The sequence below is a fragment of the Brachyistius frenatus genome, unplaced genomic scaffold, assembly GCF_029030835.1.
Source record: "Brachyistius frenatus isolate BFR_SWC_R1_liver_20210118 unplaced genomic scaffold, ASM2903083v1 Contig_4, whole genome shotgun sequence".
Lineage (NCBI taxonomy): Eukaryota > Metazoa > Chordata > Actinopteri > Embiotocidae > Brachyistius > Brachyistius frenatus.
The window spans coordinates 1,301,418-1,313,429 of NW_027210603.1; the positions used below are offsets into that span (position 1 = coordinate 1,301,418).

A 12,012-nucleotide genomic window follows, 5' to 3' on the forward strand; every position below is an offset into this window, starting at 1 on the left:
TGTGTGTGTGTGTGTGTGTGTGTGTGTGTGTGTGTGTGTGAGAGAGCACACGAGGAATGCACACTATCGGGCACACTTCAAAAGACAAGCGGAGAGTTAAAGAGGCAGAGGCCAACATGTTGGAGAGGTCTGTAAAAAGAAACAGGGCAAAAAAAAACAAAAAAACAAGCTCGAATCCATCTCAGACAGTCGAACGAGTGACGCTTTGATACACCTGACAGTTATTGTGTAAATGAATCGTGTACAGAATGTAAGAAAATATGAAGTCAAAAATGTCCTCACAAAAGTTCACGATGGAGTTCAAAACCCAAAGAAATTTAATTTACAATAACTCTCACAGTAAAGAAGAAAAATGTATGCATTGGGAAATTAAATAATTATTTCAGCTCTATATTTTGTAAACAAGATACTTCATGCTTAGTTTGTATTGATCCAAAACTGTTAAACTTGTACAGCAGGGGTCTCCAACCAGTGGCCCGTGACCCGGTTCAAACAATATGCAGCGTTTTCCACACATAGACTGACTTAACCTGTCCGAGACAACGGCGCTACCAGCGCGATGGATTAACAAGTGGACGACCTCCCCTCGCTCCCTCCACCCGAGTCTGCGCTGCACCTTGTCAGTGCTGCAGAGGTTTAAGCTCCGCCCACAGTGAGACACAGAGATCAGAGGACAGAAACACAGCAGAGACTCTCATGCTGAGCTGGAAACAAACAGCTGCTCATAATAAATAATATAAATACAACATGTTCAGCTGGACAGCAACCGTGTCTGTCACGGAGTGAGGTAGAAGTCAAAGTTACACCGCAGGTCAGCTGAATGCTGCGACTTTTCAAATTAAAAGCCCTCCAGTTTCACACAGGGTCCAACCACATACTAAGTTTATACTTAAACATGTGTTTCTTACAGGAGTAGGGTGGGGTGGGGGTGGGGGGGACCCAATCGAAGGGTAAACACAATGTGCCTGTTGAGTATCAGTTTGTTATTGTTCACATAAAAAAAAAGAAGCTGATTCAGCTGGTTTGGGTGGAGCCCAGCTCTGTGAATAAATGTTATGAAATATTACGTTCTTAAGCTATAAAACATAATTCAACTACCAAAAACATCCAGTTACGTTACGAAGACTGAAACGGCTGCAGCAAGCACAATGACCGTTTTCTGCTGCTCACAGCCTCGGTACAATATAGGGCCTCTCCCCGGGGACACAAACCTCCAGCCTGAGAACTGTCGGTCGTGAGTACTACTTCCTGTACGAGAGCTAATAATAGCGCGTCATCCCAAAGAAACAGCTCAAAGCTTTTATTCAGACATCAACATCAGAGCTGATTCTCTCCATCTGCCTTAACCTCCACACACACACACACACACACACACACACACACACACACACACACACACACACACACACACACACACACACACACACACACACACACACACACACACACACACACACACACACACACACACAGCATTAACACTGACAAAGGCAGGCCTGTTTGAAGTCCAGTGGGCTCAGATATTGCAGCTGTCACCAAAGAAACACACCATAACACAACGAGCAGCGTCTCTCTCGCAGTATAAACACACAGCGGCTCGTGTTATGATCTCAGGAGGAAGAGGAGAGGAAGAGGAGAGGAAGAGGAGGGTCCGCTCTTACCTCGGAACTTCTTCGGAGGGTTGTTGAGGTCTCCGGCGTCGGGCTGGACGACGCAGCGGTCGTCCACCAAGCTGGAGAAGATGGACACAGGATGACATAGTTACAGACAAACACGCGAACCAGATTCTGTTTTATGTTGATATTTGCGTTTTTGTTTGTTTTGAAGTACAATATGATGACGTCAGTCAGCTGTCGGACTTTCTTAACAAAACTGAATGTATTGATAAAAGTATGGAGGCTTGAGTTGAAATAAGTAACAACCAACAATAGTTAAATCACATTTAAGTGATTTTCTTAAACCAAATGACAAAACTTGTGGAGTTACAAAGTGTAAAATCAAAATATTTAATTTATTGATTTTTCAAGCTTTTGTGACATTTATTGACAAAAAAAATCATTTGAATATTTCAAAAAATAAATAAGACCATTTAATAATTGTTAGTGCACCCTTGTTTGATCATGTCTGCTTTGTTATTTTAATAAATAACTTAAAATTGTGAAAACCAAAAATTTTACAATTTAACTGTAATTTCCTTAAAAAACATAATCTAAAACAAAAAATATATTAAAGAAAGCAGTGATCTGAAGATTTTAAAAACTAGCAAAGTTTCAGCATATTTCCATGATTTACTTTACTGACGATCGAAATGGGTGTTAATTAATGTTTTAGTCCGGTTAATCAATAGTTAGGCACCATCACTGCTCAACATTTATTTTATTGCTGTTTTCTCGGGTTTGAAAACCAACGCATTCACCAACAAAAGGCTGTTTTCCTTGAGCGCTCCTGCAGCCTGTTTATTTTCCCCTTCCACAAAAACAAGGACAAAATAAACCCTCTAGATGAGATGATCGTTGGGGCAGGCTGGAATTTCTGGTGACAAATTTAGCTTTTACTGGCTTAGAATAACAACACCAGTCTGGACACCGGCCAGGTCCCACATCCACTTCAGGCCTTTTCCAGCAGTACGTCTGCAGTTGTCCAAACAGATGTGTCTGCTCGTCGAGCCCGAGCACCTCGAGGAACGAGGCTGCCGACTCCGGCGGAACAAGAAATGTGTTGAGAAGACACATGGTGAGAGTGTGTGGTCAGTTATTAACACCAGTTTAATGGTTACACCGCTGGACAGACAGGACAGGTCACCTGTACAGTCAGCAGCATTTCTAACATTGTTTCTCTCACACACACACACACACACACACACACACACACACACACACACACACACACACACACACACACACACACACACACACACACACACACACACACTCGCTCTCTCTTTCTCTCTCTGCAGCTACTGAAGAGGAAGTGGCGTGGAGGAGGAGGAGTTACGATGCTCTCAGTGTGGCGTCTTTCTCTCTGGGCAGATGATCTGGAGAATGCTGCTGAGTTGGTGTTTGTGCGTGGAGTCATGAATATGTCCTACATAAGGAGTGCTTGTAGTGTGTGTGTGTGTGTGTGTGTGTGTGTGTGTGTGTGTGTGTGTGTGTGTGTGTGTGTGTGTGTGTGTGTGTGTGTGTGTGTGTGTGTGTGTGTGGAAACCTCTTGAACTCCAGAAAAGCCAACAATGTCTCTGCAGTGACTCAGTCGTTGCTGCGGGTCATTCCATTTTTCATGAGCGGGGGGAGGGGAGGAGGGGGGGGGGGGGTTGATAGCTGATAGGCCTGATAGTGTTCCTAATGCTGTCACCTTCTTATGAGGTTATACACCAGCAAAAACATGAAAAATAAATCCTCCCGTGGCCTTGTTTACATCCACAACAGAGGAGGAAAGGTTAAACGCAACAACAGCGAATCATTGTGATATTTGAAGTCGTGTCTTCGGGCCGTGTCAGGACACTGTCTGCAGAAAAAGGGACCACATGATCAACATGCATCTCACCGCCAGAAAAACAGTTCTGTGTTGCAGATGTGAAGCAGAACTGATGGAGGGACACAATGTGTAACTTGTAAAAATGTCAGCACGGACCACCACAACTTTATGGTTAACTGTGTTGCTACATTTCCTTTTTCTTCCTCGTGCTCGTCGCTCACGGCTGAAGTGACACTTCAAACGGCCTCCCACGGGTTTTTTCACAGCTTTGGTTCTGTGATGCAAACTGCAAAAAACTACAGCTATTCGTGTCTCCTTTTTACTACATAAATCTCGACCTTTGACCGACTGGTGGGAGCTGATGCAAAACCGTGGACGCAAAGCATGCTGGATTCAAATAGTGAGAGAAATACTGTGATTTCCTTTTTCTTGTAAAATCAGCCGATGCGGTGGGGCGGAGGGAGAGTGAGCAGGAGGTGAGAGGGACTCACCCCAGGGTGCTGATGAAACCGTTGGTCGACCCCTCCGCATACAGGGAGCAGATGTCCCCGATGTGCAAGAAGCTGGACATCTTATCCGACATGTTTGACACAAACAGGGCAGCACCTAAGAAGAAGAAAAGGAGGGAATAAAATCGGATAAAAATTTTTTTTTAAAAAGACCAAACTACTCTTATTCTGGTCTGCGTGATAGAAAGTGTAAAATCACAGAGATGTGTGACATATTGTCTTCCATTAAATGGATGTAGCTTCAGCATACATGTATTTCCACCATCAGAGCTAAAGAGTTGCCGGTGAGGATCCTGCTGATTTCTGACTGCGCGGATTTGCATGGAAGCGGCTGCACAGTAAAAGTCTGTTTGATGTCGCTGCGGCGTCACGATGACGTTTCTGCACCTGCAACAGGTGAAGCTGCTGCAGCTCCACTTCTCCCCGGTTCACCTGCCTCTCGAAATATGATCGATGAATCTTCTAAACCCCCTTCAAAAAAACAACAACAACAAAAAAGACAAACTAACGGCTCACGGTGGCTGACTTCACTGAGCCTCAAAGAAATGAACGATTCGGGTGATTAAATGAGGGTTGTGTCTAAAACCACCTCCTGGAAGTTGAGCTGTGTTCGCATGCTGCCGATGCTGCTTGTCTTTGGGAGGTTTTCAGCCGTTTACAGCTGCTTTATTAACCACGTAAAGAGAACTACATCTTTTTTCCTCCGGCAGAGAGACAGAGACAGACAGAGAGACAGAGACAGACAGAGAGAGAGGAGGACACGCAGAGGAAGGAGAGGATGGCAAACTGTGCGCTCAACTTTACCTCGGTTTGCAGCTGTTCAGCTCTCTCTGGGCATGACTGCGGCTCTCCTCTCCGCCGATCCGAGGCTGACACCCAGCCGACGGTAGTAATCCAGTTTTGGGCTTCTTTTCTTTCTTTTTTTGGACAGCACCAAACACCTTTCCGCGCCTGTCGGGAGCTCCGCTCGCTGCTGTGCTCAGTGAGGCGGGCGGGCGGTTCACTGGCTGGCGGAGAGCTGCCTGGCTCGCTGCCACTTCTCCTCCTCGGGCGGCCGTAGTGTTGATAGCTGGGAAATGACGTCCATGTGTCCCGACCACAATCTGAACCGTGTCAGCGCTCCTACTGCGGTGTCGAGGTTTCTTTTAAAAAAAATTAATTAAAAAAAAAAAAAAAAATCCTTTTTTTTTTTAAGTCTGACTGATTTAACTGTGAAACAGCAGCAAACTTGTGAAAATAAGTTTAATTTGATTTAAGTATGTGATTTTATTCCGATAAAACCAGCTGGCAGTAACTGTCATCTGTTATCAGAACTACTTCTAACTAGTTGTTGTGCATTAACAGAAACAAACATTTCTTCAGTCCGGGCGGGGAAGAGTTACTTTTTCTTTACGCCGACACCAGCTGACCGACCACGTGACTTCCCGGAAGTAAAAGTAAAAACACGAGCAGACGTTGAGCCCTCTTATGTTGCCAGAATGACGCGTTATTTGACCATATTTTTCATCTTTGGGTGTGTGAACACAGCGTTGTGTCTTCAGGGTTCGTGCGGGGCGGAGCGGACACCCGCCGCCCCGGAGGGAGCAGCGGGCTGCGGCTGTGACAAGCTGAAGAGAGCCGCTGGTGGTGCAGGTGGTGCTGGGGGTGCTGGGGGCCCCGTGGAGGACAGGACAGCAGACCCAGCTTTGAAATACTCCGCAGGCGTCGACGAGAAGGACATCCAGACCCAGGTATGCTGCGGATCCTGTCATGCATCAGGGACATTTGTGAAACAACGTTGTCGGACCACAAGCCTGTTATCTCTGAAGCTGTTACTGCTGGCTCAGACCCCCTTCATGTTAGGTTGTCATCCACCTTTCCAATGTTTTAAAAGCCGTTTAAAAACCTATTTTCTTTCCCTGTCCTCTCCGATTGATCTCAGCTCGGCACTTTTGTGTGATTTGTGTTAGTTCGTCTTGATTTTAACGTTACTTACTTTTAGTAATCCAGTCTTTTGAATGTGTGACTGCTTATGTGTGTGCAGCACTTTGGGCAACCTTTGTTGTGTGTTCAAATGTGCTCTACAAATTGATTTTGATTTGATGGAGGAAAAAAACAACCAAGCAAGTCATGTTTTACTCTGAGTGAAGAAAAGACGAGTCTGACAGGTTGTTTGTCCTGTCGAGGTGCCCTTGAGCAAGACACTGTCGTCTATTAGAAACACAGATCTGTGGATCAGCACCATTTAAACCCTCATTTCAGTCCACATCTACCTTATTATTGCTCATTTCAGCACTTCCCCTCTTTAGTTTGTGTGTGTTTTTTTTTTAAACAAGCTAAAACCACAAGCTATAATAAATATGTTGACTTCAACATGGAAGTAGGACACTGAATGGACACGCGTGCTTTCATTTCTTTGCCTTTATTCTCCAGCAGTTTTACACTGCATGTTGCATCGGTGATTACTTGTAGAAAAATGTCCTTGTTTGATATTATTGATATTATTTATAGTTTACTCTCTGCTGATTTGGATTATGTGCTCGATGCTTCATTGTGTATCTCAACAAGTAATGAGATTGTTAATTAGAGAGAAAAAGTCACTGCCAGGTTTTGACAGTCGTAGTGAAGCAGTTCTCTGTCTTTGTAAAAATCTGAAGCAGTCTTGAATTATGACTTTGATTCAAGATTGTTTGAGTGCTCAGTTAATTGAAGGTTGGAGGCATCTGTTGCTGTGATTTAAAACAAAAATAACATGGTTAAGAATGAGTAAAAAAAATTACATATATATAATATTTAAAATATTTACATCTCAAATATGTGCAGATGGATAAAAACTGACCTTTACGTTAAGGTTGTTTTTAAATTCTGCAAACTTTGAAATAGCCAACTGTTTAACTAATAAATGAATTTATAAATGACAAATGTGTTTGTATTTTTGCTAGCTATAATATTTTTAAATGTTTGTTCCTTTATTTATTGCTGTTGATATGATTTTATAACTTTATTGTGCTCCTGTGTTGTGGTCAGATAAGATTACATTTCCAGCTTTCCTTTTAGTCCCGTAAACTTCTTCTTCTTCAAATTATGCACATTTATAGGACACATTGTCTGTTTCTAAAGTATAGAGATTAAAATAATATTTTTTACTGGGTCCAGATGATGCTGATCTCTGGAGGAGAGTTCCTGATGGGAACCGACAACCCCGGCATCCCTGCCGACGGTGAGGGCCCTCAGAGGCCGGTGCACGTGGACTCCTTCTACATGGACGTCCAGGAGGTCACGAACACACTCTTCCAGAGCTTCGTCAGAGCCACGGGACACGTTACCGAGGTAACGGATAAATACCGTCTTCAAAGACTGAAACCTTAATCCTTAAATGTCTCATGACACTTTCACCTTTGTGATTTTAGGCGGAGAAATTCGGAGATTCGTTTGTGTTTGAGGGAATTTTGAGCGACGCCGTCAAAAACCAAATAACTCAAGCTGTGAGTATAAACACTGAACAGCTCACTTATCTCTCACGCTGCGTCAGTTTAAAGCGTCGTCACAGTCCCGTGAAAACACATGCGTACAATTTTCAAACAGTAATTTCAAAATACCAAGTAAACGGGATGAGTGTGCGGCTGCTGTAGGAGTCACTGGTTGTGACAGGTTTTGTTCTTTTTAACTGATAAGAAATGATGGAATTTGATGAAGACTACATTTTACTGTGGTGATGAAGCAGGGTGAGTTTTAATATGGTGTTTATCTAATGCATTAGATGATTTCATGTCCAGTTTGTCTTCAGGATGGACATAAAATAGTCCTGAAGCCATGTAAGAAAGGAAGGTTTGAATATTTATTTAAAATGTAATTTGAAAGAGTCTGCATGCTTCTTTTTTTTTTTTTTAAATAATCTTTATCTTTTATTACTGTGTACTTTTTGTAGGATATAATTTGGATCTTCCTCAAACTAGGATGTATTTTAAAACTTCCTTTTATCTGAAAAACCTTTAAAAGCTCCATTTTCAGGTCACACGTATTTCAGCTTTAGACGGATATGAAGAGTTACACCGCTGTGATTTAAGATTTTTGAGAAAGTTAATAGATCGGTTTGAGGAGGACTGAGTGCAGACAGCAGGTAGTTCACTGCTTCATGTCAGCGGTCATGTGCAGCCTGATCATGTGACTGAGAAGGTGATGTGGCTCCATTAATGCAACAGCACATTGCAATTCTGTACAAACATATGTAAGTGTGCAAGAGAAAATCGGAATGAGAATAAGAAAGAAGCACGATATCAGTCAGTGACCTCTGTTACCATCACTGCGTTATTAGGTGGCTGCTGCCCCCTGGTGGCTTCCAGTCAAAGGGGCCAACTGGAGGCACCCCGAGGGTTCAGACTCCAACATCACAGACAGGTAGAAGAACACCTGACCACATACACTGAAAGTCTCAAAACGTGAAAAAGAATACACGTATTTCTTTTGTTTAATTTTGTCTCATCATGTGGGAAATTAAAACCGTGAAAGATGAAGGTAATGAGTTTCCACCTGTTGTTTTCAGGTTGGATCATCCTGTCCTGCACGTCTCCTGGGCCGATGCTGTCGCTTACTGCTCGTGGGCCAACAAGAGGCTTCCTACGGAGGCAGAATGGGAGTACGCCTGCAAGGGTGGCTTGAAAGACCGGTGAGATATTCACTACTTATTACAGTGTAAAATGTGCTAAAATGCATGCGCAGCGGTCTGCATAAAGCATGTCTCAAATGAACTTCCTGTTGTACTACATGCAGGCTGTATCCCTGGGGGAACAAGTTGAACCCTAAAGGACAACACTACGCCAACCTGTGGCAGGGGGACTTCCCCACACACAACTCGGCGGAGGACGGATACGCCCAAACATCGCCGGTAAGGCTGACGGGGAGGAGCCGCGGTTTTCAGAGATGTCGTGTTTCAGGTCAGAGAGGAGGAAGATCGGCTGATTGTTCGAGGCTCTGCCTTTTATAATCTGCAGGAAATGAGACGTGGCAGAGATAAAAGCTCATTTCAGAAGTTGATTAAGTCCCACCAGGAGCTCACAACGTCCGCAGATCGCATTAATAACTGTCACACAGAATGAATCCAATCGCTGTCTCTGCAGGAGGAGATTTTAAAGGACAGTTTCAGCATCAATCATGATATGTGCTTCAAGTCATTAAGGTTATTGGGAGAAAATATTCTTTTAATATGCGTATTTATGATTCAGAAAACTGAAAATATGTATATTTTATCTTATTTTAGGGGCAAATTAAACTTTGAGCTCAAGAGCAGGTTTGAAGTTTTGACTCCAACATTCAGTGTTATAAAATAAACTCACAAATCCAAAGAGGGCAAATATCCTTAACGATTTATTAACATTCGCATATCCAAAACACTTTTTTTTATTTCCATCTTCTGTAAATCCTAATGATTCTCTCTAAAGATGACATTTGGAAATATATAAACTGACTCTTATGTGCTTAATATAAGTTATACAGTCAAAAACCTTCTCTTTTTTTTTTGGTCCACTCTTAGCTTAGCTAGTTAGCATCTTAGTAGTCACACTTTTCTTAACTTGTACACGACCTCTACGAGTGCAGATGTAAACCAGAAGTGAGCCATAATAAAAAATAAAAGCCATAAAAATCCCATTCTTATTAATAAGAAGTAATCTTCGCATACAAAATTTATTTCTCATATTTATAGTTAAAAATAAATTCTAAATCAATTTTTGGTTCATAGAGATAGAGGAAAATGATTTCCATAGTTTGTGTTGCAATAGAAAAAACAATGGAGAGAAAAAGAGAGACAGGAACAACCTGTGAGTCCAGATTAGACATTAAATGAGTCATCTTTGTGAGTCAGTTCTTGGAAAGTACTTCAAAATCACGTGCTCATTACCTGCAACACACAAACACATCCTCCATTCATTTAGAAGAAACAACAGTTAATCAAAATACAATGTCCTCATCAGAACCTGCATTAATGAGACATTATTCGTCCCCCGACCCTGCAGGTGATGTCCTTTCCTCCTAATGGTTTTGGTCTGTACGACATGGTGGGGAATGCTTGGGAGTGGACCTCAGACTGGTGGACTGTACATCACACCACAGACCAGCAACACAACCCGGTAATGACACATTACATCACATGTAAGCTTTTCCTCTTGATTGATATGAGCTGAGTTTTTGACTCTGCTGTCTCCTCATCCTTTCAGACGGGTCCTCCCACTGGGACAGACAAAGTGAAGAAGGGAGGCTCGTACATGTGCCACAAGGTAAAGACATCTGTATGCAAACTAAACTAGATTAATCAACATCTAGTTGCTTAACAACATATTTGAACTGTTAAACTACCGTGGTTACCTCACCGGGTGGTTTGATTGTGTGGACAGTGACGTCTTGTGGTGCAGCTGAAGCAGAGAAAACAAAATAGTTCTGGCCAACGAGATCAACTGTAGAACAAAATCCACAGCAGCTCTGACATTAATATTTCTGAGGGGAGTAGAAAGCTCTCTATTACACTCCACAGTTAGCCAATTACAAACCCAAATCATTTAAACGGGACAAAATATTAGGAACACCTTTTATTATAACCCAACAAGACCACAAAGTCTCCAAAACGACCGTTTTCAATAAATCAACACCTCTCAATCAGATTTAATAACACTTGAACATTATAATGATATAAATTGGATCTGTTATTGAGTTGTTATATTATTTTATTTTTATGCTTCACTCATCAGTGGTTTACATGCTGAGGATCATTTGTGTGTACAGTGTATATATCCGCCCACAGGTGACTATTCCTGTTTGCTTGCTACCAGTATTGGTTGCCATGGAAATGTAACTACTTGATGCAAAATTAGTCGGCGGCACAGGGTTGTGTTTGTTTCATACGAGTTAATCAAGTGAGGGAGCAGAGGAGACTCAGCACACAATAAACATGAAGGGGACGGTTTAGAGTTGAAGGAAAATTACTTTAATTTCCCTGTTTTCTTTCTCCTCCTCCTCCTCCTCCTCCTCCTCCTCCTCCTCCTCCTCCTCCTCCTCTACCTCCTCCAGTCTTACTGTTACAGATACCGATGTGCAGCCCGGAGCCAGAACACTCCGGACAGCTCGGCCTCTAATCTCGGCTTTCGCTGTGTTTCTCGGGAGCGGCGATGACCTGACCTGCTCGTCTTGAACACAGACTTCCTTAATCGAGCTGCTCCCTCACCTCACTGTTAAAAAGCAAGGTAAACCCATAAAAGGAGTGTTTGGATTTCGTGGCGAGACCTTTGAATGACATTTCCTTACCATGAATCTGAAGATAACGTTATAAGATTAAAAAATAATGACAGAGTGTCTTTCATTACTGTAGATATCTGCAGAGCTCTATAGTTTTATAAATTTCTATAATTTTTGTGACTTTTGAAGAAAGATGAAATGAACAAAGGTTTTATAGTCTCTGTTCTTTGAGCACAGGTGGAGAGACATCTTCATGATGTAAATCTAATTTAATCTGTTAAATTACAATGTACGATAATGACACTGTAAAGTTGCTGTAAAATTACAGTAAAATATTTTTGTATAATTTTTGCAAACACGTGGGATGCTGTGAGACTCTATTTGTCTTTCTCTTTGTGAATGTGTCTGTGCTCTAATTGGAGGTTTTTATCTTCCGTTCTTACGAGATTTTCGTTTACTTTTTCTGTCATTTTTCTACATGAAAAGCACTCGGTTTCCTTAAATGGTCCATAATAAGAAAACTAATCAGATCAAATGCTTTTTGTCTTGATTTGATTGTCTGGGTTACGCTGTGGGGAAGACGTTGGGTCTGATTAATGACTAGTTCGATATGTAGCTGTAACGTGTAGCATCCACCAGGGGGCAGCATCTGTTCAAATCTATTTAATGGAGAAACTACATCTCTACATTAAGAATGTATGTAACAAAATGGGACATCTTATGAGCTTGTTCGGGTTGTCAGAACTGTGTAAATATGACTTAAATTCCTTGAGGACCTGCAATTGATAATCCAAATAAGTGTGACAGGTTGTCTAAACTAAAAGGA

General features: G+C 42.1%; 2 protein-coding genes across 3 annotated transcripts in view; one reads left to right on the forward strand and one right to left on the reverse strand.

Moving 5' to 3' along the window:
• LOC138626718 (inositol 1,4,5-trisphosphate-gated calcium channel ITPR1-like) overlaps positions 1–5,072 on the reverse strand; it is a 74,817-nt gene extending 69,745 nt beyond the window's left edge. The window contains exons 1-3 of the mRNA XM_069708591.1: positions 4,788–5,072; positions 3,966–4,080; positions 1,662–1,732 (exon numbers count right to left, since the gene is read on the reverse strand). Coding sequence (XP_069564692.1) covers positions 1,662–1,732; positions 3,966–4,057 — 163 coding nt within the window. The 5' untranslated portion in view covers positions 4,058–4,080; positions 4,788–5,072. The remainder of the gene's footprint in view (positions 1–1,661; positions 1,733–3,965; positions 4,081–4,787) is intronic.
• Positions 5,073–5,327: 255 nt separating this feature from the next.
• Positions 5,328–11,721, forward strand: sumf1 (sulfatase modifying factor 1). Of its 2 annotated transcripts, XR_011311322.1 has the most exons (10): positions 5,328–5,713; positions 7,119–7,292; positions 7,373–7,447; positions 8,278–8,360; positions 8,506–8,628; positions 8,733–8,847; positions 9,974–10,087; positions 10,175–10,234; positions 11,022–11,194; positions 11,673–11,721. XR_011311322.1 is itself a non-coding variant. In XM_069708727.1 (9 exons), the coding sequence occupies exons 1-9, from the start codon at positions 5,462–5,464 to the stop codon at positions 11,121–11,123; spliced, it is 1,098 nt and encodes a 365-aa protein (XP_069564828.1). In that variant the 5' UTR covers positions 5,338–5,461; the 3' UTR covers positions 11,124–11,546. The 2 variants fall into 2 exon arrangements, 1 of the variants encoding a protein (XP_069564828.1); XM_069708727.1 differs by lacking the exon at positions 11,673–11,721 and having other exon boundaries at positions 5,338–5,713; positions 11,022–11,546.
• Positions 11,722–12,012: the final 291 nt, after the last annotated feature.